This window comes from Salvelinus namaycush, chromosome 10 (genome assembly GCF_016432855.1).
Source record: "Salvelinus namaycush isolate Seneca chromosome 10, SaNama_1.0, whole genome shotgun sequence".
In the NCBI taxonomy this organism is placed as follows: domain Eukaryota; kingdom Metazoa; phylum Chordata; class Actinopteri; order Salmoniformes; family Salmonidae; genus Salvelinus; species Salvelinus namaycush.
Window position 1 is genome coordinate 3,733,904 of NC_052316.1, and position 27,268 is coordinate 3,761,171.

Below are 27,268 nucleotides of genomic sequence, written 5' to 3' on the forward strand. Positions count from 1 at the left end.
TGGGCTTAAGTCCTCCTCTCTCCCTTCTCCTCTCTCGACCCCTGTGAAGATTAATTTTCAGCCTTGGTTTTCTCAGCATTCAGAGAGGGGATGCAGCTACAAATGGCTGTGCCCCCAGATCATCATCCTGACCGCTCCTATTCTCTCTCCCACTCTCTATTATCCGTGCCTCTCTCCCACATGCACTCTCTCCCTCTGATTTTCTCTCCCACTCCGGATGTCCACTGGAGCGGTGGCCATTAAATGCAGGCTTCAGCGTGCTGTCAGTCTCACGTGCTGCCGCACACTAAACCGTGGTAAATACCCAGGAAGCCGGGAAAACAATTACTACACAAACTTTTCTGACTCCCCCACCGTGCCCCCCTGAAGTTAATGAGTGTGGTGGTGGTCGGGGGTGTTTGGACTGAGCTCTGTCTCCCCTTCCACTTCTCTTTTCCTGAATGTCACTGAACTCACTCAGTCCATTGTTCCATTCTCTCATTTTAGTTATTGGTTATAAAGTAGACATTGGTTTTATACTGTTGCCATTAACTTTCCTTCCCAAGTATTACTTTTATTTACTCTCTATATCTCTCATTTCTATCACGGCGCCTGAGATCAAAGTACTTCATGCAATGTACTGCTTTCAGGTCTCAGCATCTTTTCCCTTTTTTGATGTCAGATTAAAAGAGTTACAAGTGTTTTTCAAAGCCTCACACATACTTACATGTACCTGTGAACAAAAAGTTGGCAAAAAAGTTGGAAAATACCAAACCACTTGGTTGCTGTTTTCTTTTTTTGCTCAAATGATTAATCTTGATTTAATTGGAAAGCTAAAAAATGGGATTCATATGACATGTTTTTGTGATTCTGCCCCATAGACAAGCTCAGAGGCTGTGAGACCTGAAGCAGAAAATGGATAGTCATATTATTTTATAGACATCCAAGATTGCTCTGGAGATTTAGTCTTTCTCTATAATTGAGACACAAGGGTATATTCCCTTTCTCAGACTCTAATGGTCAGTACATTAATGGTTATGATTGAAGAAAGCCATACACTTACAATAGAGGCCACAGTAAATCAGAAAATAAAGCTTTCTAGCCAATTTGAACATTACACGTAGAGGATAGCACACCATAGGTACCTTTCTTCTCTGGCAAGACTACTCTTTGGCAGAGTTAAATGGGTGTAATTTCGAAGTAATGTTTAAAAGCTTTTTGAATTAATAAAGAAAGCATACAGTGGTTCTTCCTTTAAAAGTTGTGTTGTGCTGCAGCACAGCTTGCGGGCAATTCTATGGCACGTTAGTTAAGTGTCAACCATTGTAGCCATTTATGCTAGTTAGTGCTAGTTTGACCACCAGAGGGCAACTTTGAGAAGCGTTTGACTGTTTTTAATATTGGCTGTACTAGAGAATTTTAAACCTTTTTTGTAAGAACATAGTATATGGGATTGATTTTAAGAAATGTTGCTTAATTAATTTGATTAGTATTATGCTGTTTCTACTCCAAGAAAAATGAAACCCTCAGGGTGCTGTACAACGTGACCGGTCGGGAGTAGGCTACTAAGTGACTGCAAGTGAAGAGGGTCGAAACATTCCCATGTTTCGACCCGGACCTGTGGACTACAGAGAAACAATACAGTTGGAGTGATTGAAACCACCTGGTTACTCTTTCGTTGGTCTCCTTGTTCTTTGACATCCAGACTAGAGGAGCATGGTCCGTGACCAGAGTGAAGTGTCGTCCCAGGAGGTAGTACTTTAACTTCAATGCCCACTGCACCGCTAGGCACTCTTTCTCCACTGTTGAGTATTTGATATCTCGGGGCAACTGCTTCCGGATGATGTATAAGATGGGATGCTCCTCCGCTCGTACCTCTTGGGAAGAGACAGCTCTCACCCCTGTGTTGCAGGCATCAGTCTGGACCACCATCTCTTTCCATTTTTTGCATTGGGGGTTAGATCTGCTCTGTGAAGAACCTCCAAGACAGCGTTGAGCTGCTTCAGGTGAGATTTCCAGTTAGGGCTGTACACAATCACGTCATCCAAAGATGCTGTTGAGCACTCACTGTGGGGTCTCAGGACCCTATCCATTAGCCTCTGAAAAGTAGGCGGAGCTCCATGCAGGCTGAAGGGTAGAACCGTGTAATGGTACAGCCCTGTAGGCATGGCAAAAGTCAACTTCTCCCTCGCCTCTTGAGCCAGTACCCCATTTTAAGATCCAGGGTGTTGATATACTGGGTGTTACCCAGGCGGTCAATCAGCTCATCTACACAGGGCATAGGATAAGAGTCAAATTTTGATATCTCATTTCGTTTTTGTAAGTCATTGCAAAACCTTACCGACCCATCCGACTTCAGCCCTAAGATGATCAGGCTGGGGTGGCTTGATAATCCCCATATTTAGCACCTGGCCCTCCTCCTTTTTCAAAGCCACCCATCTGGCCTCTGGGATCCTATAAGGCCGTAATTAAATCAAATCAAATTGTATTAGTCACATGTGCCGAATACAACAGTGAAATGCTTACTTATGATGCTACTGCTACCTTCTTTCCAGGTTTTGTGTGGATATGGTGGTGCATCAAGGTTGTTTGCCCTGGGAGGGGAGAGAAGACAGCCCTGCCTCTCGAGCCGCTTCTGTGGGGACAGGGGACCAAGCTGCTCCAAGCAACGCCTCTCAGGCATGCCACTTTTTGAGAAGGTTAATGTGGTATATTTGCACTGGCTTCCGGGGCCCTGTCTGCCGAACTTTGTAGTTCACTGGACTCACCTTCTCCAGGATCTCATATTGCCTCTTCCAGGTGGACAGAAACGTATTTTCTGTTGTGGGCACCAGTACCAAATCTCTGTCCCCATTCTGGAATTCTCTGGGTTGAGCTCCCCAGTTGTAGACCCTCCTCTGTGCTTCTTGGGCTTTGGCCATATGCTCTCTTACCATTGGCCACAACATCTGCAGCCGATCACCCATTCCACCACATGGTCAATGATACTGTGATGCGGACTTGGCTCAGTCTCTCAGGTCTCCTTTGCAATACACAGGAGGCCCTGGGGTTGTCATCCATATAGGAGCTCGAACGGGGAGAATCAAAAAGATGGAAAAGAGCAAATATGGCAACAACTGGTCCCAGTTCCTTCCATTCTGGTCTACTACCTTACAGAGCATGCTCTTTTATTAAACCTTTCAACAAGCCCATCTGTCTGAGGGTGGTACACAGAAGTGCAGATTTTTTTTACCTTCAGGACCTTGCACAAGTCCTGCATGATCCGAGACATGAAGGGGGTCCCCTGGTCGGTGATGATCTCCTTGGCTATTCCCACTCGGCTGAAGAACATCACCAGTTCCTTGGCAATACCTTTCGAGGTCATAGTTCTTAGGGGAATAGCCTCTGGGTAGCAGGTTGCATAGTCTAGAATCACCAGAATATTTTGGTGCCCTTTAGCGTACTTTACCAGGGGCCCCACCAGGTCCATTGCAATTCTCTCAAAGGGGACAGTACATCATTGTGGCCATTGGGGCCAAGCTTCCTGACATCCAAGACCTATATACTAGACGGTGTCAGAGGAAGACCCCAAAAAATTGTCAAAGACTCCAGTCACCCAAGTCATACTGTTCTCTCTGCTACCGCACGGCAAGCAGTACCGGAAAGTCAAGTCTAGGACCAAAAGGCTCCTTAACAGCTTCTATCCCCAAGCCATAAGACTGCTGAACAACTAATCAACTAGCTTCCCGGACTACATTGAACTCCCCTAACCCCCCCCCTCCTTTGTTTTTACACTGCTGTTACTCGCTGTTTATTATCTATGCATAGTCACTTTACAAATTACCTCGACTATCCTGTACCCCCGCACATTGACTCGGTACCAGTACCCCCTGTATATAGCCTCGTTATTGTTATGTACATATATTGTGTTACTTTTTGATTGATTATATTCATTTTACTTTAGTTTATTTAGTAAATATTTTATCAACTCTATTTCTTTAACTGTATTGTTGATTAAGGGCTTGTAAGTAAGCATTTCATTGTAAGGTCTACACCTGTTGTATTCACCGCATATGACAAATTTGATTTGTCACTTGATTTGTCTCCATCCCACCAAAACAGGTCAACATTTCAGGTGGCCTTTTCCAACAACTCTTACACTAAAAAGGGCATTATCATCCTTTTCACAATTTCACAGTATTATTCCGAACTCATACTGTTGAAAAATATATAAAACACATGTTTTTGACTACACTGGGATGTTAAAATTAGTTGATAAGTAGTAGAAAATGTGTAAATGTTCAAATTCAAAATGGATTAAACATATACACTACCGTTCAGCAGTTTGGGGTCACTTAGAAATGTCCTTGTTTTCCATGAAAACAAACATGAAATTAGTTGCAAAATGAATGGCCACCAGGACTATTTACATTGATCCCCCTTTTGTTTTTAAACTGTTGCTACTCTCTGTTTATTATCTATGCATAGTCACTTTACAAATTACCTCAACTATCCTGTACCCCCTCACATTGACTCGGTACCTGTACCCCTTGTATATATTCTCATTATGGTTATGTACATTTATTGTGTTACCTTGTGATTGATTAGATTTTTTCTAACTTAATTTAGTAAATATTTTATTAACTCTATTACTTGAACTGCATTTTTGGTTATTGCTTGAAAGTAAGGATTTCACGGTAAGGTCGACACGTGTTGTATTCGGCGCATGTGACGAATACAATTTGATTCGATTTGATCTATGCTAGGAAGAGGGATTAGAGGATTTGTGAAGTGAGGTTTAGGTGCAGTGAGTTGGCATTCAGGACACGACCGGCAATAATCCTCCACGGCTCTTACCACTCCCAGCCAGGACCCTGTTCTTTGTCTTTTGGACACCCAGGTGGGCTGTTCCGAACTGGCCTTTGAGGTTGAGACTGATGGGCCCCTCCCCAAGATCTTCCTCTGACAGCTCCCAGACTGGGAATGGATCGAAGGGTCCTGCTGATTCTTCCTCTTATCCCGGCTCAGTGGAGGCTCCATCCGGGTTCCCCTGGGCAGCGCAAATAGGGTTTTTTGTTGACTTTTGGAGGGGTTCTTGGGCCATGGCATGTTTGGTTTTCCTCCAAGCCCCAGGTGGGGTACAGGGAGGTTGGGGACTAAGCCTACTTGAAGTTGACAGTTCCCTTGAGGGGTTGTAAGCTTCACCACTGTCATTGGATATTACTTGGTGTCCTCGTGAAGGCAGGTCTACTGCCACAGGATTCTCTGGGGTACGATTGTGCTCACCTACTAGCTGTGGCGGTATCAATGACCGCATACTGTCGGAGTCCAACAGGGCTTCTGCATCTCTTCCATCTACTTTGGTTGGAATTGTGGGGACTGTTTCCTTATGGGCCCAACAGGAGTTCATTAAGTGACAGGGCCTCCCCCCAACTGGGTCTGTCTTACCAGACTTCAGCAGATCCATTGTTGGTCCACGGACTGTGGATTGCCCTTGCTGGCCACCTTATTGGCATTATGGGGAAGGGCCCCATAGGAAGTGGTCCATTACCACTCTCCACCACGCTGGGCCCTTAGGGGTCACTCTGCAACCAGACTGACTGGGCGGGAACAAAGGTCCATTCGTGGAACTTCAAGGCCCGGGTCATTAACGCATACCCATACCGGGCAAGAACCGCTGCCTTTAACCACCTTGAAGTTTTCAGCCTGGTCATCTAATAGGTCATAGTAGGCCTGTTGTGCTTCTCACACCAGAAAGGGTCCAAGCAACCCAGCCCTGGTGTTCTTGGGCCAACCCTCCCGTGTTGCTGGTTAAGAGGTAGGCCTCCAAGTCCTCCGCCTGTGTCATTTTCAACAGGAACCTTCCTGGGTTGGGTCCACTGGCTGGGGTTGCCTGTGGAGCACAAACAGTGAGGGTTTGTAGGTGGGCCAACAACCTAGCATTTTGATTCCTTTGCTCTGAAATTAACTCCCTGTGCATGTCGAGCTGGGCTTGGCTGTCATGAGCCAGCTACTTGATGAGGTTCTCCATGATCTGGTATTACTTCACAGTCTCTTGTCACTTGCCCTTGAAGCTCGAAGGAATAATGCCTACATTCTCCACCAGTGTAGCGGTCGGGGGGGGGGGGGGGGGGCTGGTCAACATCTGACGAGAGTGTGAAGTAACTCAAGCGTAGAGCAGAATTGACCTTTTTCCAGGGAAATGATCCAGGACTTTTATTCAGGGAAAGAAACAACAGAATACGCCACAGCAATGGGTAACAATAAAACCAAACCAAAACCTAGCTCGTCTTTGAGCCTTTCTACACAGGTCTTCCGGTCCCTCTCTGCTACCGGACAGCTAAGCTGTTTACCGGCATATCCAACAAAAGAAGACAGAAATCCAACAGGCTTGGCCTTACTGTGGTCAGGTATACGGCCAAGTAACATCCGGTATGTTCCTGTCCATTTGTGACTTGATGTGTCTTGGCTTGGAATATTTGGGTTTAATATGACAACTGGCTGTCAGCAGATTCCCATTCAAATCAAAGTTTATTTGTCGCGTACACAGATTTGCAGGTGTTATAGCACGTGCAGCGAGATGCTTGTGTTTCTAGCCCCAACAGTGCAGTAGAATGTCTCACAAATACAATACAAATTCACAAATAATCAAAATAACCAATAATCAATCTTCCATGTGTCTGTGCCAGGGTATTCTCTTTTGCCACTCTGCCCATAGCCTCTTTACCTTCAGGACTTTGTTCACCAGTGACCATTTAATCTCCACCAGTATTTGCATGGAGAAGGGGTTCGATGTCTATATGTCTCCCTACAATAAGAGTTGAAATTACACAGTAATTAGTCTCTCCAACATTACAGGCCGTCTACGATTGACATTGGAGGGAGAGGGGAGGCTGGAGAGTCACGATACAGTGCCCACAGCTTCCAGAAACAACACTGCTAAACACTGACCCTTGTGAATTAGTATATGCATTATCATTTTTTTGGGGGGGGGGACCCCTATATTCTAACCCACTCTCTCTCGTTTTTCTGTCGAGTTTGATGTTTTCAGTTTTTTCCCCGCCCATCAGGATGTACTATGTACTTGTGGGGCAGTAGTGACAGTGTCTTATTCTGGAACCCAATTACCTCTGAGAGCCCTGGACGAACAGGGCTGCTCTTTCCAAGACCATTTTCCCCCTCCATCCGTCCACAGTACCCATCACACACACATACACATCTCACTCACTGTCACCCCGCCGAGAAATATCTTCTCATTTAGCTTCTACAGATGACAGGTAAAACGAGATATCCCCCTAACACACATGAATACATATTCTTCAGATGGTTTTTCCTCTTACTTTCATGATGGTTTGGATTTTTTATTGATTAACAAAACTATGAGGTTTTTAATGTGGTTAGGAAAGGTCATGACATTCAGAAATGCCATTCTCTTTGGGGAGCAGTCTGGATGATGGCCTGTTAATCAAGGTTAGCAGTCATATTGGCTCAATTTCTATCTATTTTGTGGCCTCCAAAATTCCCACATAAACACTGCCTCGCTCAAGCATGTCGCTCACCATTAGGTACTCAGCTTGAGAATTTCACAGTGAATTATACAGCCCTCAGGAGGTATGGGAGGACTACACTGACACAAACATGCATAGGCTGCACTAAATACACACCCTGACACACACACACACACACACACACACACACACACACACACACACACACACACACACACACACACACACACACACACACACACACACACACACACACACACACACACACACACACACACACACACACACACACAGGGAAACGATAAATGCACACCCTGACCCTCAAACACACACATGCACTAATTCTTGTGTGCATCACATCCAATGACATATTTTCCCACTGAGCTACCTTACAGCGCTCAATGTTGCCTCACTTGGTTGTACTCATGTAATTATTGAACTCAAATTAAACTGCTTTGAAGGAACAGACACTGAGGACCACACACAGAGACCATTAACCCTTTAGCAAGCTCATCACCAGTGGCAAGACATCCAGTGGCCCGTGATTGGACTTTCACTGGGCCCCTCGCCGTGATTAAGAGGGTCATGATGCAGTCGGCAAGAGATCTGAAGACACGTACCCCCAAGGCCATCCAGGGCTCTGAAGTCATAAGCGCACATTTTACAATTCCCTCTTGCATTAACATAGTAAAACAATCAATGAGTTGAGCTAGAAAAGCCTCATCCTCTGTCCTGTCAGCATTGACATTGATAATTAGCATGCCAAAAGAATCCCAGGCACTTTTGTCAGAGTGGATTTGCAGGGAGGAGAGAGGATAAGTCCATTTTGCTCTACAGTTTTTTCCTAATGCAGTCTAGGGCTGAGGAGTTCTCTGCAAAGAAGAGGGGTGGGCTCCCGGTAGGCCTCAGCCATGCCGCTTTCCAAAGCGAAATGGAAGAATATTATGGACGTGATGATAGCATATTACGTTTTGATTGATTAATGCATGTCAAATGGACTTTTCCCTGTCCTCTTTTCCCCGTCAATCCTCCATATTCTCTATTGAAAATCTGCAAATCAACTGGGAACTCCATTCCTTAAAAATGGCCACCAGATGGCGCCGCGATCCGTTTGCTAGTTTTCTCTAGAAAAGGGGGACAAATAAATAGCTACATTTGCCAGAATCAGATTTGAAATGACCTACAAGAAATTCCACAAAGTTGTCAACAGTGGAACTCGAATCACAGAGAAAGATCAATTATGACCTTCACCTTTTCTTTGAATATTCATGAAAGGCGTTGTTGATGTAATTAAATCGAATCTTCTAGTTAATAGCAAATGAATGATAGCTAATGAATGGTGAAAACACACATGCTAACTACTAATAATTACTCTTAGTTTAACAGAAACAGATAAACAGATCAAAGTGAGAATGCAGCATGTCTTGACTGGATATCTATTTGATCTGTGTTCGGGGCAGTGACGCGAACTTAAACCTAGCCACTCTCTCATCTCTTATCTCTGAGATGGTGATGCAGAGATGGAGAGTTGCCGTCTAACGGGCTCCTGTCCAATTCTGCTATTTTGAGTATTTTTTGTACATAATATTTTCGCCATCATTTCCTATGACAGAAACAGCTTCTGGACTTCAAAACAGCGATTACTAACCTCAATTTGGATGAAGATTTCTACTTAAACGAGTCGGCAGCTGTGGATGTACTGCTCATCCCGGACCAGGCCCTAAACCCCGGGACTAGAAAGATGAAGAGACCGCGCGAGAGAGGCAAACGAGCAGGCTCCCTGATGAGACTATGTCGACAAGTACACTACCATTCAAAAGTTTGGGGTCACTTAGAAATGTCCTTGTTTTTGAAAGAAAATTTAAAAAATTGTCCATTAAGATAACATCAAATTGATCAGAAATACAGTGTAGACATTGTTAATGTTGTAAATGACTATTGTAGCTGGAAACGTCAGATTTTTTTATGGAATATCTACAAAGGCGTACAGAGGCCCATTATCAGCAACCAACACTCCTGTGTTCCAATAGCACGTTGTGTTAGCTAATCCAAGTTTATCATTTTAAAAGGCTAATTGATCATTAGAAAACCCTTTTGCAATTATGTTAGCACAGCTTAAAACTGTTGTTCTGATTAAAGAAGCAACAAAACTGTCCCTCTTTAGACTAGTTGAGTATCTGGAGCATCAGCATTTGTGGGTTCGAATGCAGGCTCAAAATGGCCAGAATCAAAGAACTTTCTTCTGAAACTCGTCAGTCTATTCTTGTTCTGAGAAATGAAGGCTCTTCCATGCGAGAAATTGCCAAGAAACTGAAGATCTCGTACAACGCTGTGTACTACTCCCTTCACAGAACAGCGCAAACTGGCTCAAAACAGAATAAAAAGAGGAGTGGGAGGCCCTGATGCACAACTGAGCAAGAGAACAAGTACATTACAGTGTCTAGTTTGAGAAACAGATGCCTCACAAGTCCTCAACTGACAGCTTCATTAAATAGTACCCACAAAACACCAGTCTCAATGTCAACAGTGAAGAGGTGACTCCGGGATGCTGGCCTTCTAGGCACAGTTCCTCTGTCCAGTGTCTGTGTTCTTTTGCCCATCTTAATCTTAAATTTTTATTGGCCAGTCTGAGATATGGCTTTTTCTAAGGACCCTGGGACTAAACACGTCCCTCTGCAACTGGATCCTGGACTTCCGGAAGGGCCGTCCCCAGGTGGTAAGGGTAGGCAACAACACGTATGCCACACTGATCCTCAACACTGGGTTGCCTTCAGGGGTGTGTGCTTAGTCCCCTCCTATGCTACCTGTTCACTCACAACTGCAGGGCCAAGCATGATTCCAACACCATCATTAAGTTTGCTGACGACACAACAGTGTTTGGCCTGATTACCAACAACGATGAGACAGGCTATTGGGAGGACGTCAGAGACCTGGCAGTGTGGTGCCAGGACAACAACTTCTCCTTCAATGTGAACAAGACAAAGGAGCTGATCGTGAACTACAGGAAGAGGCGGGCCGAACAAGCCCCCATTAATATCGTCGGGGCTGTAGTGGAGCAGGTCGAGCATTTCAAGTTCCTTGGTGTCCACATCACCAACGAACCATCATGGTCATGAAGAGAGTACGGACAACACCTTTTCCCCCTCAGGAGACTGAAAAGATTTGGCATGGGTCCCCAGATCCTCAAAAAGTTCTACAGCTGCACCATTGAGAGCATTCTGACCGGTTGCATCACTGCCTGGTAGGGCAACTGCTCGGCATCTGACCGTAAGGTGCTACAGAGTGTCGTGCGTACAGCCCAGGACATCACTGGCGTCAAGCTTCCTGCCATCTAGGACCTCTATACCAGGCGGTGTCAGAGGAAGGCTCTAAAAATTGTCAAAGACTCCAGCTACCCTAGTCATAGACTGTTCTCTCTGCTACTGCACGGCATGCATGCTTCTATCCCCAAGCCATAAGACTCCTGAACAGCTAATCAAATGGCTACCCAGACTATTTCCACCCCCCCCCCCCTTTTATGCTGCTGCTATTCTCTGTTTATTATCTATGCATAGTCACTTTAACTCTACCTACATCTACATATTACCAATCTTTGTAGTTCACTGGACTCACCTTCCCCAGGATCTCATATGGCCTCTTCCAGGTTACAGAAACATACTGTTGTGGACACCAGTACCAGAACTTTCTCACCATTCTGGGATTCTCTGGGTTGAGCTCCCCAGTTGTAGACCCTCCTCTGTGTTTCTTAGGCTTCAGCCATATGCTCTCTTACCTTTGGCCACAACTTCTGTATCTGATCACCAATTTCAGCCACATGGTCAATGATACTGTGATGCAAGCTTGGCTCAGTCTCCCAGGTCTCCTTTGCAATGTCCAGGAGGCCCTGAGGTTGTCTTCCATATAGGAGCTTGAACAGGGATAATTAAAAAGGGCAAATATGGAAACATCTGGTCCCAGTTCCTTCTATTCTGGACTACTACCTTACGGAGCATGCTCTTTAAGTTTTTCATAAATCCTTTCAACAAACCCATCTGTCTGAGGGTGGTACACGGAAGTACAGATTTGTTTTACCTTCAGGAGCTTGCACAAGTCATGCATGATCCGAGACATGAAGGGGGTCCCCTGGTCAGTGATGATCTCCTTGGCTGTTCTCACTCAGCTGAAGGACATCACTAGATCCTTGGCAATACCTTTCGAGGCCATTGCCTCTGGGTAGCGGGTGGCATAGTCTAGAATCACCAGGATATATTTGTGCCCTTTGGCGTACTTTACCAGGGGCCCCACTAGGTCCATTGCAATTCTCTCAAAGGGGACAGTACATCACTGGGGCCAAGCTTCCTGACATCCAGGACCTATATACTAGGCGGTGTCAGAGGAAGGCCCTAAAAAAATGTCAAAGACTCCAGTTACCCAAGTTATAGACTGTTCTCTCTGCTACCACACGGCAAGCGGTACCAGAGAGCCAAGTCTAGGACCAAAACGCTCCTTAAAAGCTTCTCCCTCCAAGCCATAAGACTGCTGAACAACTAAACTTATCAAATGGCCACCTGGACTATTTACATTGAACCCCCTCTCTTGATTTTACACTGTTGCTACTCGCTGTTTATTATCTATGCGTAAGTAAGCATTTCACTGTAGGGTCTACAACTGAAAAGTGTGCCCAAAGTAAACTGCCTGCTACTCAGTCCCAACATCTAGGATATGCATATTATTAGTAGATATGGATAGAAAACACTCTGAAGTTTTTAAAACTGTTTGAATGATGTCTGTGAGTATAACAGAACTTATTTGGCAGGTGAACCCCCAAGGACCATCCAGGAATGTTTATTTTTAGGTAACTCTCTTTTCAATGGGTTTTCTATGTGGATCTAGATTTCTAAGGCACTTGCTTGCAGTTCCTAATCGCGTCCACTGGATGTCAACAGTCTTTAGAAATTGGTTGATGTTTTTCCTTTGAGAAAGGAAGAAGTAGGGTTGTTCAGAACGAGGGTCGAGTCTAGTGTACTGTTGTGGTTGGGGCGCACGACCTGAAAGCTCGCTCCACTTTGTTTTTATCCGCTATTGAACGCAGTTTATCCCGTCTTAAATGTTATCGATTATTTACGTAAAAAAATACCTAAAGTTGTAATAGGAAAGTTGTTTGAAATGTTTGGACAAAGATTACAGGTAACTTATTAGATATTTTGTAGTCATGTTGCGCGAGTTGGAACCGGTGTTTTTCTGGATCAAACACGCCAAATAAATGGACAATTTGGAGATATAACGATGAAATTAATCGAACAAAAGGACCGTTTGTGATGTTTATGGGACATATTGGAGTGCCAACAGAAGAAGCTCTTCAAAGGTAAGGCATGAATTATATCGTTATTTCTGAGTTTTGTGTCGCGCCTGGCGGGATGAAATATGATTGTCTGTGTTTGTTTAATGGGGTGCTGTCCTCAGATAATCGCATTGTTTGCTTTCGCCGTACAGCCGTTTTGAAATCTGACACCGTGGCTGGATTAACAAGAAGTTAAGCTTTATTTTGACATAGTGCATGTGTATTTTCAAGAATGTTAAAAATGTACAATTCTGTATTTTGAATTTGGCGCCCTGCACTTTCACTGGATGTTGGTCAGGTGGGACGGTAGTGTCCCATCTTGCCTAGAGAGGTTAAAAGGCTGTACAATAAAAATGTTACATAATGGCACATTTTATAAACTTTACTGTGCCAGCGTTGGTTTGTGGTGGTAAATAGACAGCTACGAAAAATATAGATAAACTCTCTTGGTAAATAGTGTGGTCTACAGCTTATCATGAGATCCTCTACCTCAGGTGAGCAAAACCTTGAGACGTACTTAATATTAGAGTTCATGCACCAGCTGTTGTTTACAAATATACACAGACCGCCACCCCTTGTCTTAGCGGTGGCAGCTGTTCTATCTTGCCGATGCAGCGTAAAACTTTCCAGCTGTATTTGATCCATGCCGTCGTTCAGCCACGACTCGGTGAAACATAAGATATTACAATTTTTACTGTCCCGTTGGTAGGATATTTGTGATCGTAGCTCGTCTATTTTGTTATCCAATGATTGTACGTTGGCTAATAGGACTGATGGTAGAGGCATATTGCCCACTTGCCGTCGGGTCCTTTAAAGGCCCCTCGACCTACGTCCGCGATATCTCTGTCTCTGTCTCCTGCGAATGACGGAGATGTTGGCCTTGTCGGGTGTCTGAAGTAAATCCTTCACATCTGACTCGTTAAATAATAAATCTTTGTCCTGTACGAGATGAGTAATCGCTGTCCTGATATCCAGAAGCTCTTTTTGGTCATAAGAGACGGTGGCAGAAACATTATGTACAAAATAAGTGGGTGTAGCTGGTGCATGGAAGTCAGGCGCAGGAGAGCAGAGATGAGTGAACACGAAGCACATTACTGAGGCAAATAGTAAGACCAGAACGTAACAGCATCACCAAACCAAATGCCTAAAACAAGTAAGGCAGCACAAAGTACCACAAACAAAGTACAAAGTACAGGCTGCCACAAAACACAGGTATACATAACACCTGGTGCTAACCAGCCGGAAGCGTGCCAACCTCAACAAATAAACAATACCCCACACAGACATGGAGGGAACAGAGGGATAAATACACATAGTAATTTTGAGGAGACGTAAACCAGGTGTGCAGGAAAACAAGAAAAAACAAATGGAAAATGAAAGGTGGAGCGGCGATGGCTAGAAGACCGGTGACGTCGACCGACGAAACCCGCCCGAACAAGGAGAGGGACCGACTTCGGCGGAAGTTGTGACAATAAGTTACAAATAACACGAAAAAACACAAGCAATAGCACAATTGGTTGAGAGCCCTTAAAATGGCAGCCATTTCCTCCATCGCCAATTATAAGCCGCACAGTCCGACACTATAAACATTCCCAAATCCAGCTCACAACAGAATTGTGTAAAGTAACAGAAACATTAGAGGCATGTATGGGGGTGTGCCCAAAAACAAGTAGATACCTGTAAGTACAACCAGGTATGGGAGGCAAAGACGGCTGGCAAGAACAGGTCAGTGCGGGAACAGAAGCGTCCTGTTTACACGTACTTCAGCACAGCCCTCATACAGCTGTGCGTCATGTTAGGTAAACAGCACCTGACACAACAACACAGAATGACATGTTTTCCTTCCCTATTCACTAGTGAATTTAATGTGATCCTGTGGGTTGACTATTTCCTCTCCTCTTTTCTTTGTCAATCCTTCATATTCTGGACGGCAGGGTCGGCAGGTAGCCTAGTGGTTAGCGCATTGGGCCAGTAACCGAAAGGTTGCTGGATCGAATCCCCAAGCTGAACAGGTAAAAATCTGTTGTTCTGCCCCTTAACAAGGCAGTTAACCCACTGTTCCCCGGTAGGCCTTCATTGTAAATAAGAATTTGTTCTTAACTGACTTGCGTAGTTAAATAAAAAAATTGAAATGTGCATACCAGCAGAGAGTGCCAGGTAACCTCCTGTAGGTATTTGCTCTTACTCCATTTGATCCAGCTTATCAACCAGCTGATTATTATAATCAGATGCACTAGATTGGGTTTGGACCTACAGGATGATAGCTCTCCAAGAACAAAGCATCGGCCTGAGACAGCTATTGGAACCATGGGAGGGTGTAGTGCAGGAACCCCCAATAGGCCCTTTATTTGCCCCATCAAGTAAAAAATATACAGTACCAGTCAAAATTTTGAACACACCTACTCATTCAAGGGTTTTTCTTTATTTTTTTTACTATTTTCTACATTGTAGAATAATAGTGGAGACATCAAAACTATGAAATAACACATATGGAATCATGTAGTAACCAAAAAAGTGTTAAACAAATCCAAATATATTTGAGATTCTTCAAAACAGCCACCCTTTGCCTTGATGACAGCTTTGCACACTCTTGGCATTCTCTCAACCAGCTTCACTTGGAATGCTTTATCAACAGTCTTGAAGGAGTTTCCAAATTTGATGAGCACTTGTTGGCTGCTGTTCCTTCACTCTGCGGTCCAACTCATCCCAGGGCTCCCGAGTGGCGCAGCAGTCTAAGGCAATGCATCTCAGTGCTAGAGAAATCACTGTGATACAGCCCAGGGTCGACCCTGGTTTGATCCTGGGCTGTATCACAACCGGCCGTGATCGGGAGTCCCATAGGGCTCCGCATAATTGGCCCAGCGTCGTCCGGGGTAGGTCATCATTGTAAAATAAGAATTTGTTCTTAACTAACTTCCCAAGTTAAAAAAAGGTTAAATAAAAATACAAATAAAACATCTCAATTGGGTTGAGGTCAGGTGATTGTGGAAGCCAGGTCATCTGATGCAGCACTCCATCACTTTCCTTCTTGGTCAAATAGCCCTTACACAGCCTGGAGGTGTGTTGGGTCATTGTCCTGTTGGAAAACAAATGATAGACCCACTAAGCTCAAACCAGATGGGATAGCGAATCGCTGCAGAATGCTGCAGAATGCTGGATAGCCATGCTGGTTAAGTGTCCCTTGAATTCTAAATAAATCACTGAGTATCATCAGCAAAGCAACCCACATCATCACACCTTCTCCACCATGCTTCACGGTGGGAACCACACATACGGAGATCATCCGTTCACCTACTCTGCGTCCCCCAAAGACACAGCGATTGGAACCAAAAATCTCAAATTTGGACTCATCAGACGAAAGGACAGATTTCCACTGGTCTAATGTCTATTGCTCGTGTTTCTTGGCTCAAGCAAGTCTCTTCTCCTTATTGGTGTCCTTTAGTAGTGGCTTAGGCTAGGCTATGTCTGCCTTTCATTTGTCCACCTCATGCAGAGTTTATGTTCCCTTCCGCCACGGGCAAATATGTTACCAAGTTTATTTTCACTGACTCCTGGCTCACGGGAAATGGCTAACGGAACAGGATAAATTAAAAGGAAGGTTATGATGATGGTGAAATACACCATTTAAAAAATGTATTTTACCTTTATTTAACCAGGTAAGCTAGTACAGAACAAGTTCCCATTTACAACTGCGACATGGCCAAGATAAAGCAAAGCAGTGTGACACAAACAACACAGAGTTACACATGGAATAAACAAGCGTACAGTCAATAAGACAATAGCAAAAAAGAAAGTCTATATACAGTGTCTGCAAATGGCGTGAGGAGGTAAGGCAATAAATAGGCCATAGTAGCAGAGTAATTACAATTTAGCAGATTAACACTGGAGTGATCGATGAGCAGATGGTGATGTCAAAGTATAAATACTGTTGTGCAAAAGAGCACGTGCTGCACGAGTGAATTCCCCGGGTTGGAAGGATTTTGGACAAGGAGGATAACAACCCGGTAGATGGATACAAAGCCTGAAAAAGTGCAAGCAGGTATTTGTTTACGATAATACTGTCACGTCCTGACCATAGAGAGCCCTTGGTTCTCTATGGTGTAGTAGGTCAGGGCGTGACTAGTATGTCTATTTCTATGTTGGTGCTAATATGGTTCCCAATTAGAGGCAGCTGTTTATTGTTGCCTCTGATTGGGGATCATATTTAGGGAGCCATTTCTCCACCTGTGGTTGGTGGGATATTGATTGTTTGTGTTAGTGTGTTTGGTCACTACGACTTCACGTTCTTTGTAAGTTTTGTTGTTTTGTTTCTAGTTTCACATTGTATTAAAAAGATGTGGAACTCAATGCACGCTGCGCCTTGGTCCGCTCATTTTGAAGATCGTGACAAATTCAGTTAATTATTAGTTAATTATTAAAATAATTCAGGCTTTCGTTCAGACTATATATATACACTGGCCATATAAAGTTTAAACCTGTGCGGCTGGTAAAAGTTTTAGTAGCAAATAGCCTACTAAATAAATATAGGCTGTTTTTCACAGCCTTTAGCATTTTTTAATTCTGGGGATTGTTTAATTAAGATTAAACTATTTGATTATGTAAACGATATTGAATGTAAAGGTAATGTTTTGTTATGTCGGCTTTAGGCTTTCATTTGATAAGAAGGCTTTTTTTCTATGTGATTTGAGGTGTGAATGTGCCAAATCCCATTATGAAAATAAGAAAATAGGCATATCGTTTTTAATTCATGGCATGGTTTCCTTTTATCCAAATGTTGAACAGACATGCAGACAAATTCATTAATTCAGGGAATGGGAATAACCTAATAGTGTACTACTCTGGAGTCATAAAAACAATTAAATAAATTGATGTTATTTGGAGGGTCACGGATCGTCTCTTGAAACAATGGTATGTGGGTGGGTCGGGTTGTGGAGAAAAATATGTCCTGATGTCGGCTATTGGGTGGGGCTGGAATTGATGTGGCCGGTGCGGGTTGGGTGCGGGTTGGGTGCAGCTCCAAAGAAATTGACCCATGCACGACTCTAGTTGGGGAACCCTGGTGTACATGGAGTGGGAGGAACGAGCAAGTCAACTGCTATGCGGACTTGGTTGAGACCAACTATCAACCGGCGGTGGCACGTTGCTCTGGTTAGCACTGCCATGTCTGACCTGGTTAAGATCAGCCACCAGCTGGACATCCCATTTTCTATATAGATCACCCCAAGCTGAACACAATAACCAAAACATGTTTATGTATATTGTTGTGTAGGTCTCTGACAGAGATCATTCACTCACTTGTCTCTGACAACGTAGCTACACCAAGCAGTTAATCTTAATTTTTGGTTTATGATAGTAGGAATTTCTTTATATTAGCTGTTTTGTATTATTAACCAAATAATTTAAAACCACACATTTTCCTGGCCCCATTTGGGATCAGGGAAACCTGGGGGACACGGTAGCTTCCCCTCTCTCCCCCTCCTCTGACAATCAGAACCATATTCTACAGGCTACCTTTAGTACCTTCTTTTATACCACTGACCATGTGTGCCAACCTTTTTAGCCCTGAGTAAAACAGGTCAAGAGACAGGCATGGGCTATTTACAACACAATCATGTGCTGGATATTGGTGAGGCTGTATGGGTTGACATCTGAAATAGACCTGAATCTGCATGCCAAGTTATGTGGTGATACACCAATAAATGTACAATGTATAAGGATTTTGGATAATATTGATTGGTTCTTAGTGGTCAACTTGTTTGAGCTACACTCCAGCAAGGGATAGACCATTGGAGTACAGGTGCAAGTCTCTTGCAGTATGTCGCTATGAGCTCGGCACATCTAGCCACTGGGAATTTTGCCCATTCTTCAAGGAAAAACTGCTCCAGCTCCTTCAAGTTGGATGGGTTCTGCTGATGTACAGCGATACTTAAGTCATACCACAGATTCTCAAATGAATTGAGGTCTGGGCTTGGGTTATAAAAAACCCCAAGCCCATTCCAAGACATTTAAATGTTTCCCCTTAAACCACTCGAGTGTTGCTTTAGCAGTATGCTCTGGGTCATTGTCCTGCTGGAAGGTGAACCTCCGTCCCAGTCTCAAATCTCTGGAAGACTGAAACAGGTTTCCCTCAATAATTTCCCTGTATTTAGCACCATTCCTTAAATTCTGACCAGTTTCCCAGTCCCTGCCGATGAGAAACATCCCCACAGCATGATGCTGCCACCACCATGCTTCACTGTGGGGATGGTGTTCGAGGTGAGGAGAGGTGTTGGGTTTGCACCAGACAGAGCGTTTTTCTTGATGGCCAAAAAGCTCAATTTATATATGTTTGGGGAGTCTGCCACATGCCTTTTGGCTAACACCAAACATGTTTGCTTATTTGCTTCTTTAAGAAATAGATTTTTTTCTGGCCACTTATCTGTAAGGCCCAGCTCTGTGGAGTGTACGGCTTAAAGTGATCTTTGGTCTCTTTGTTGCCTCTGATTAATGCCCTCCTTGCCTGGTCCATGAGTTTTGGTGGGCGGCCCTCTCTTGGCAGGTTTGTTGTTGTGCCATATTCTTTCAATTTTTTAATAACAGATTTAATGGTGCTCTGTGGGATGTTCAACATTTCAGATTTTTTTTTATAACCCAACCCCGATCTGTACTTCTCCACAACTTTGTCCCTGACCTGTTTGGAGAGCTCTTTAGTCTTCATGGTGCCGCTTGCTTGGTGTTGCCCCTTGCTTAGTGGTGTTGCAGACTCAGGTGTAATTATACTGAGATCATGTGACACTTAGATTGCACACAGGTGAACTTTATTTAACTAATGATGTGACTTCTGAAGGTAATTGGTTGCACCAGATCTTATTTAGGGGCTTCACAGCAAAGGTGTGTAAATACATATGCACGCACCACTTTTCCGTTTTTTAGTATTTTTGAATTTTTTGAAACCAATTTGGACTGTTGTGTGCATGTCCATTACATGAAATCCGAATAAAATCCATTTAACTTACAGGTTGTAATGCAACAAAATAGGAAAAACCCCAAGGGAGATGAATACTTTTGCAAGGCACTGTACTTCCTTTTGATATTTTTTTACTGTTTTGCCATGTATGAATATGTTATTCATTGCCTTTCTATGGGCTAATAGCAATAAGGCTACCTTTTTTTATACTAACTGTGGTCCTAAAATTTTAAATCAATTAGCTATATGATCCTTGGTATGACCTTCTTAAAACAATTCTATATGTTAGCGTAGTAGAAACCCGGGCCCTTAGACCTTAAGTTGAATATTAGTCATTTATTCTGAAGCCAAAAAAGACACTAGCAAGGCTTTTCAGCATACACAGTTTGACATCTGCTACAGCAGTGGTCCCCAACTCCGGTTCTCGAGTACCCTCAACAGCATACATTTTTGTTGTAGCTTCAGACAAACATACCTGATTCAACTACTTGCGGACCTGATGATTAGTTGACAAGTTGAATTAGGTGTGCTTGTCTGGGATTACAATAAAAAAGGTCTTCTGTTGGGGGTTCTCGAGGACCCGAGTTGGGAACCACTGTGCTACAGTACTGTAGCTTCATTTATCTACTGTACTTCAAGAACAGATGTACTCACATTGGATTGGTTGATTAGCTTTCAAACAGCCGAATACATACTCTTAGTGTAGGTTTACCCCATTCATGTACTTGGTACATGTACTGTACCCATGCAATCTGCCATCTGGGAATCTGTTCAGTGGCCCTAATCTTGATATACTGTATACCCATTGGTTCAAGGGCAATCTGCATTTCAAACAACAACAACGCCATCACACTGCCATTGTTTTGGTAAGACGTTGAGGAGGTTAGAGAAGTGTTACCACTCTCAAATTCATCGATAGAGCTACAGTATGGATACAAAATGACAACTTTAACCATATTCAGAGGCTGAACAGTGTTTGTTTACAACGCCATTGTTTACAAACAATTTAGCAGAATAAGCATATATTTGGGGTTTTGATGGGGTATGACAATTGGACTATGTTCATGAGGAATTTATTATATAAGTTATATTCTTCAAGAATCACTGGGTGTGTGTAAATAATTTAAAATAACTGTCCAGTGTTTCCAGATTTCTATGAAATATGACCTGTCATTTTTTCCCCCTACAAAAATAGATTAAGGGTCCCACTGTTCAGTAAGAATAGGAGCAAGGGACGTTTCATTCCATCAGCCATTGGGCTGCAGAACAGTGGGACATAGGACAGATGCAGGCCCAATACACCAGTGGAGGCTGGTGGGAGGAGCTATAGGAGGATGGGCTCATTGTAATGGCTGGAATGGAATTAATGGAACGGGGTCAAACGTGGTTTCCATATGTTTGTGTTTAATACAGTTCCATTTATACCAATCCAGCCTTTACATTGAGCCCGTCCTATAGCTCCTCCCACCAGCTTCCACTGCAATACACAGTCAGGGAGTAGGCCAATGTGTTTTTGTATTTGTATGCTGATGTCCTAAAAATGTATTCCATGGAAATGGACAATAAAGTATATCATATTGTATCATAAAAAGCAGCTTTTCTGTGTTGTATTGGTGGGACATACCCCAACAACAGAATGGTGTATGCATATACCGGTCATGTAAAATATTCCTTCTCTAGACCGCTGATAGGCCAGCTCATCCTCCTTAGGAGTATGACATCCTACTCTGAGGAAATGGCAAGCATGATTCAAATGCTCTGTTTGAGATACAAGTTTGAGGTGCTCAATTTATGCTCTTGCCACATACACAAGTATAGGATGAGTCAACAACATTATTTGCGTGTGTGTATGAATATGAACTTTTAAAAGGGAATGTTCACTAGACAGTTACTTTAAAAGTAAGAAAATGCATGTAGAAATCTCAGATTGACCCTTTTAAATAATATAATTTATAAACGTTTCAAGAGCATAGTGCAACTGTCTTAGCCTATCATAACCCAATATATAAAGTTGCATTACTCCATTGTTTATAACAGGAACATAAACCATGTGTAGCTTCAAAATATGTTCAAAAGATGTCAACTACCTTGCCCATTTCCCATCTGAGTAGGCCTATGTATTAGGCTAGCCCACATATAGGGTTAAGGAGCGGTTTTGTGGACACAGATTACTCTTAGTCCAGGACTATAAATAATTTTGTGTAGAGATTTTCCATTGATCATGCTTCTTAGTCCAGGACTAGGCTTAATCTGTGTCTCGGAAAACCTCCCCATAATGTTTAAATGAGTGGAATGGGATGATGTTTTGCATGAAAAAAACATGTTTACATTACCAAGTACATTCACTGGGTAAACCTACTCTAAAAGTATGTATTAGGCTGTTTGAGAGAGTTTGAATCCTAAATTACCCATCCAATGTGAGTATATGTGTTATGGCTCCCCATTAACTGCCTACTCTTCCTGGGGTCCAGCAAAATTAAGGCAGTTATGCATGTTAAAAACATTACCAAAAACATTACAATACATTCATAAAATATTTCACAACATATTAAGAGTGTGGCCTCAGGCCTCTACTCTACTACCACATATCTATAACACAAAATCCATGTGTGCATGTGTTTATAGTCTGTATGTTATCGTGTGTTTGTATGCATGTGTCTTTGTTTGTGTTGCTTCACAGTCCCCGCTGTTCCATAAGGTGTATTTGTAAAAAAACATTTTTTAAGTAAACAAATGTTACTGCTGGCATGAGTTACTTGATGTGGAAGAGTACTGTGCGCCTCCCATAGTCTGTTCTGGACTTGGGGACTGTGAAGAGACCTCTGGTGGTATGTCTTGTAGGGTATGCATGGGTGTTGGAGCTGTGTGTCAGTAGTTCAAACAGACAGCTTGGTGCATTCAACATGTCAATCCCTCTCACAAATACAAGTAGTGATGAAGTCAATCTCTCCTCCACTTTGAGCCAGGAGAGATTGACATGCATATTATTAATGTTAGCTCTCTGTGTATATCCAAGGGCCAGCCGTGCTGCCCTGTTCTGAGCCAATTGCAATTTTCCTAAGTCCCTCTTTGTGGCACCTGAACACACGACTGAACAGTAGTCCAGGTGTGACAAAGCTAGGGCCTGTAGGACCTGCCTTGTTGATAGTTCTGTTAAGAATGCAGAGCAGCACTTTATTATAGACAGACTTCTCTCCATCTTAGCTACTGTTTTAGCAATCTATTTTGATCATGACAGTTTACAATCCAGGGTTAATCCAAGCAGTTTATTCTCCTCAACGTGCTCAATTTCCACATTATTTATTACAATATTTAGGATTTACTGAATGATTTACTGCAGTGGCATGTCGTTAGTAAAGATTGAAAAAAGTAAAGGGCCTTGACAGCTACCCTGGGGAATTCCTGATTCAACCTGGATTTTGTTGGTCAGACTTCCATTAAAGAGCAACCTCTGTTTTCTGTTAGACAGGTAACTCTTTATCCACAATATAGCACGGGGTGTAAAGCCATAACACATATGTTTTTCCAGCAACAGACTATGATCGATAATGTCAAAGCCTCACTGAAGTCTAACAAAACAGCCCCCACAATTTTTTTAATCATCAATTTCTCTCAGCCAATCATCAGTCATTTGTGTAAGTGCTGTGCTTGTTGAATGTCTTTCCCTATAAGCATGCTGAAAGTCTGTAAAATAGCATTTCATCTGGTCAAACACAATTTTTTCAAAAGTTTACCAAGGGTTGGTAACAGGCTGATTAGTCAGCTATTTGAGCCAGTTAAGGGGGCTTTACTATTCTTGGGTAAGGGATTAACTTTATCTTCCCTCCATGCCTGAGGGCACCGACTTTCAAGTAGGCTTAAATTGAAGAATGGCAAATAGATGTGGCAATATCGTTCGATATTATCCTCAGTAATTTTCCATCCAAGTTGTCAGACCCCGGTGACTTGTCATTGTTGATAGACAATAATACTTTTTTCACCTCTTCCACACTTACTTTACAGAATTCAAAATTACAATGTTTATCTTTCATATTTTGGTCAGATATACTTGGATGTGTAGTGTCAGCATTTGTTGCTGGCATGTCATGCCTAAGTTTGCTAATCTTTCCAATGAAAAAATCATTAAAGTAGTTGGCAATATCAGTGGGTTTTGAGATGAATGATGGGCGGAGTTTGCCTTTTTGCTCAAAATTTCATTTAAGGTCCTCCAAAGCTTTTTACTATAATTCTATATGTAGTTTCTTCTTATTTTTATTCAGTTAGTCACATGATTTCTCAATTTGCAGTACGTTTGCCAATCGGTTGTACAGCTAGACCGATTTGCTATCTCTTTTGCCTCATCCCTCTCAACCATACAATTGTTCAATTCCTCATCAATCCATGGGGATTTAACAGTTTTTACATGCTTATAAGTAACTGGGATAAGCAATTTCATAAATGTGTCAAGTGCAGCGTCTGGTTGCTTGCCATTACACACCACAGACCAACAAATAGTCTTCACATAGGAATCACTACAAAACTTATTTTATGACTTCTTTTACACAATATTAGGCAAAGCCTTTGGAACTTTGGTTATCCTAGATAGCTTCTGCACTGTGATCATTACATCCAATGGATTTGGATACTGCTTTCAAACAAATTTCTGCAGCATTAGTAAAGTCATGATCAATACATGTTGATTTAATTCCTGTACTATTTGTAACTACCCTGGTAGGTTGATTGATAACCTGAACCAGGTTGTAGGTATTAGTTACAGTTTGAAGCTTTCTCTTGAGTGAGTAGCCTGATGAAAGTCAATATTTATTTCACCCAGAAAGTATACCTCCCTGTTGGTATCATATACATTATCAAGCATTTCACACACATTATCCAGATATTGACTGTTTGCACTTGGTGGTCTACAGAAGCTCCCACAAGGATGGGTTTTAGGTGAGGCAGGTGAACCTGTAGCCATATTACTGCAACATTATTTAACATGAGATCCACTCTAAGCTTTACAGGAATGTGGTTCTGAATATAGACCGCAACACCGCCCCCGTTGGCATTTCTGTCTTTTCTGTAAATGTTAAAACCTTGTATTGCTACCACTGTATCATCAAATGTATTATCTAAGTGAGCTTCAGAGATTGTCAGAATATGAATGTCATCTGTTACTAGCAAATTATTGATTTCATGAACCTTGATTCATGAAGCTACATGTGTTAATGTGGGCTATTTTTAACACTTTTCTGGGATGCTTGATTATTTTTCTTGCTTTACTGGGAAGCTTAGAAGAGGTAGACATACTCTGGTTATTTTATTAGTGAGCTGCACACAGTGGACCTCCTACTAACATACTCTGGTTATTTTATTAGTGAGCTGCACACAGTGGACCTCCTACTAGGGCACACCACCTCAGTGCCAACAGTATTACTCTGGTTAATAGGCATATGATTACAGCATAAAATAGCTGTATGATCAACAGAGGCATTCCAGACAGTAAGAGGGACATAAATTAGGTTATTTACATTGTGTCTTCCAACGCCACTAGGATAATGTACATTTGCTGAAGCATTATGACAACTCAGCGACACAATGGTAGGGATTAAATGAGCTGGACTTGGGTCATTGATGAGTCATTGTCTCAACGCAGCCTTATAATGCTGTGAAAGGATCAAGGAAGCCAAATGATTTGGGTGGATCCCATCCTCCTTATAATACGATCTTTGATCCAGAAGTTATCAAAATTGTCAATAAAACGTTACAGCCACAGAGCTGCAATAGTCTCGTAGCCAGTTATGGAAGGCTAAAAGTCTGCTGAACCGTTCAATGCCACGATTTAGGGAGGGCAGAGGGCCAGGTATTTTTGAAGTACAGTAGATAAATAAAGCTACAGTACTAGTGTAGATGTCAAGCTATGTATGCTGAAAAGCCTTGTTAGTGCATATGCAAATTAGCTTTTGAATTTCCTGTCTTTTTTCGGCTTCAGACAAAAGCTCATATTTCACTTAAAACAGTTTTTGGTATTAGTTAATACTGGAATTGGCCATTGTGTGTTTTGCAAGCAGCGCGTCCTGGCAGGGGAAATATCCAGGGTTGTTTATTTGGAGCACTTGTACATGTCTGCGATGAGATTAGATTTTGATAGTCTGTCCTTTACTTTGTTTGTTGACATTTGGGTGATTGATGTGGGTTGGGGGATGAATAGCAGTACTCACACCTACCCAGCTCAGATGAAACCTTGATTTCCACCGGCTGCCAATATGAAAAGAAAACAGTTATTAAATAGTGATGGTTCTTTTTGCCCTTGCGTGTGGAAATAAACAATGAATAGATGTTATAAAACGTAACAACTGATACAAGTAATGTCGCCTTTTAGAATGAATTTTGGCTAAAAATAAGAGTATTAGTGAGGTCGGGGACTGATGTCGGACGTTTAGGCCTGGCTCGCAGTCGCCGTTCCAATTCATCCCAAAGTTGTTTGATGGCGTTGAGGTCAGGGCTCTGTGCAGACCAGTCAAGTTCTTCCACACCGATCTCGACAAACTATTTCTGTATGTACCTCACTTTGTGCACGGGGCATACTGAAACAGGAAAGGGGCAGCCCCAGACCATTATTCCTCCTCCACCAAACTTTACAGTTGGCACTATGCATTTGGGCAGATAGCGTTCTTCTGGCATCCACCAAACCCAGATTCATCCTTCGAACTGCAAGATGGTGAAGCGTGATTCATCACTCCAGAGAACCCGTTTCTACTGCTCCAGAGTCCAATGGCGGCGAGATTTACACCACTCCAGCCAACACATGGCATTGCGCATTGGTGATCTTAGTCTTGTGTGCGGCTGCTTGGCCATGGAAACCCATTTCATGAATCTTTCGACAAACAGTTCTTGCTCTGACGTTGCTTCCAGAGGCAGTTTGGAACTCGGTAGTGAGTGTTGCAACCGAGAACAGATGATTTTTACACGCTACGTGCTTCAGCACTCGGCGGTTCCGTTCTGTGAGCTTGTGTGGCCTACCACTTCGTGGCTGAGCCGTTGCTGATCCCTTACGTTTCCACTTCACAATAGCAACACTTACAGTTGACCGGGGCAGCTCTAGCAGGGCAGACATTTGACAAACTGACTTGTTGGAAAGGTGGCATTCTATGACGGTGCCACGTTGAAAGTCACTGAGCTCTTCAGTAAGGTCATTCTACTGCCAGTGTTTGTCGATGGAGATTGCATGGCTGTGTGTTCGATTTTATACAACTGTCAGCAACCGGTGTGGCTGAAATAGCCGAATCCAGTCATGTGGAGGGGTGTCCACATACACATATATAAAAGTATGTTGCATCTGTTCTGTAAATGGGAATTTGTCACATAATATTTTTGGAAGCATAACATTAATAGAAATGCTGTTATCGTGTACTTTATTCTACTTAGTTTAGGCTTAATTTAGGCTCTTATTATGACCATAATGGGACACAGAATGATCACCCTGTTGTCATTATCTGATGGAAACATGGCACTGGTTTGAAAAGTTATGAATTTGGTTTTGAACGTGAGAAATCATTT

The 27,268-nt window shown here is 42.8% G+C and overlaps 1 protein-coding gene across 4 annotated transcripts in view; it reads left to right on the forward strand.

Moving 5' to 3' along the window:
* negr1 (neuronal growth regulator 1) overlaps positions 1 to 27,268 on the forward strand; it is a 390,601-nt gene that overhangs the window by 328,272 nt on the left and 35,061 nt on the right. Inside the window, exon 8 of one of the 4 annotated variants that reach the window (XM_039002065.1) lies at positions 2,535 to 3,541. The exons of 2 other annotated variants lie outside the window; for them this stretch is intronic. In XM_039002065.1, the coding sequence (XP_038857993.1) occupies positions 2,535 to 2,674 (140 nt within the window). In that variant the 3' untranslated portion in view covers positions 2,675 to 3,541. Of the gene's footprint in view, positions 1 to 2,534; positions 3,543 to 27,268 lie in introns of those variants that run through there. One more of the 4 variants, XM_039002067.1, reaches the window with a different exon arrangement.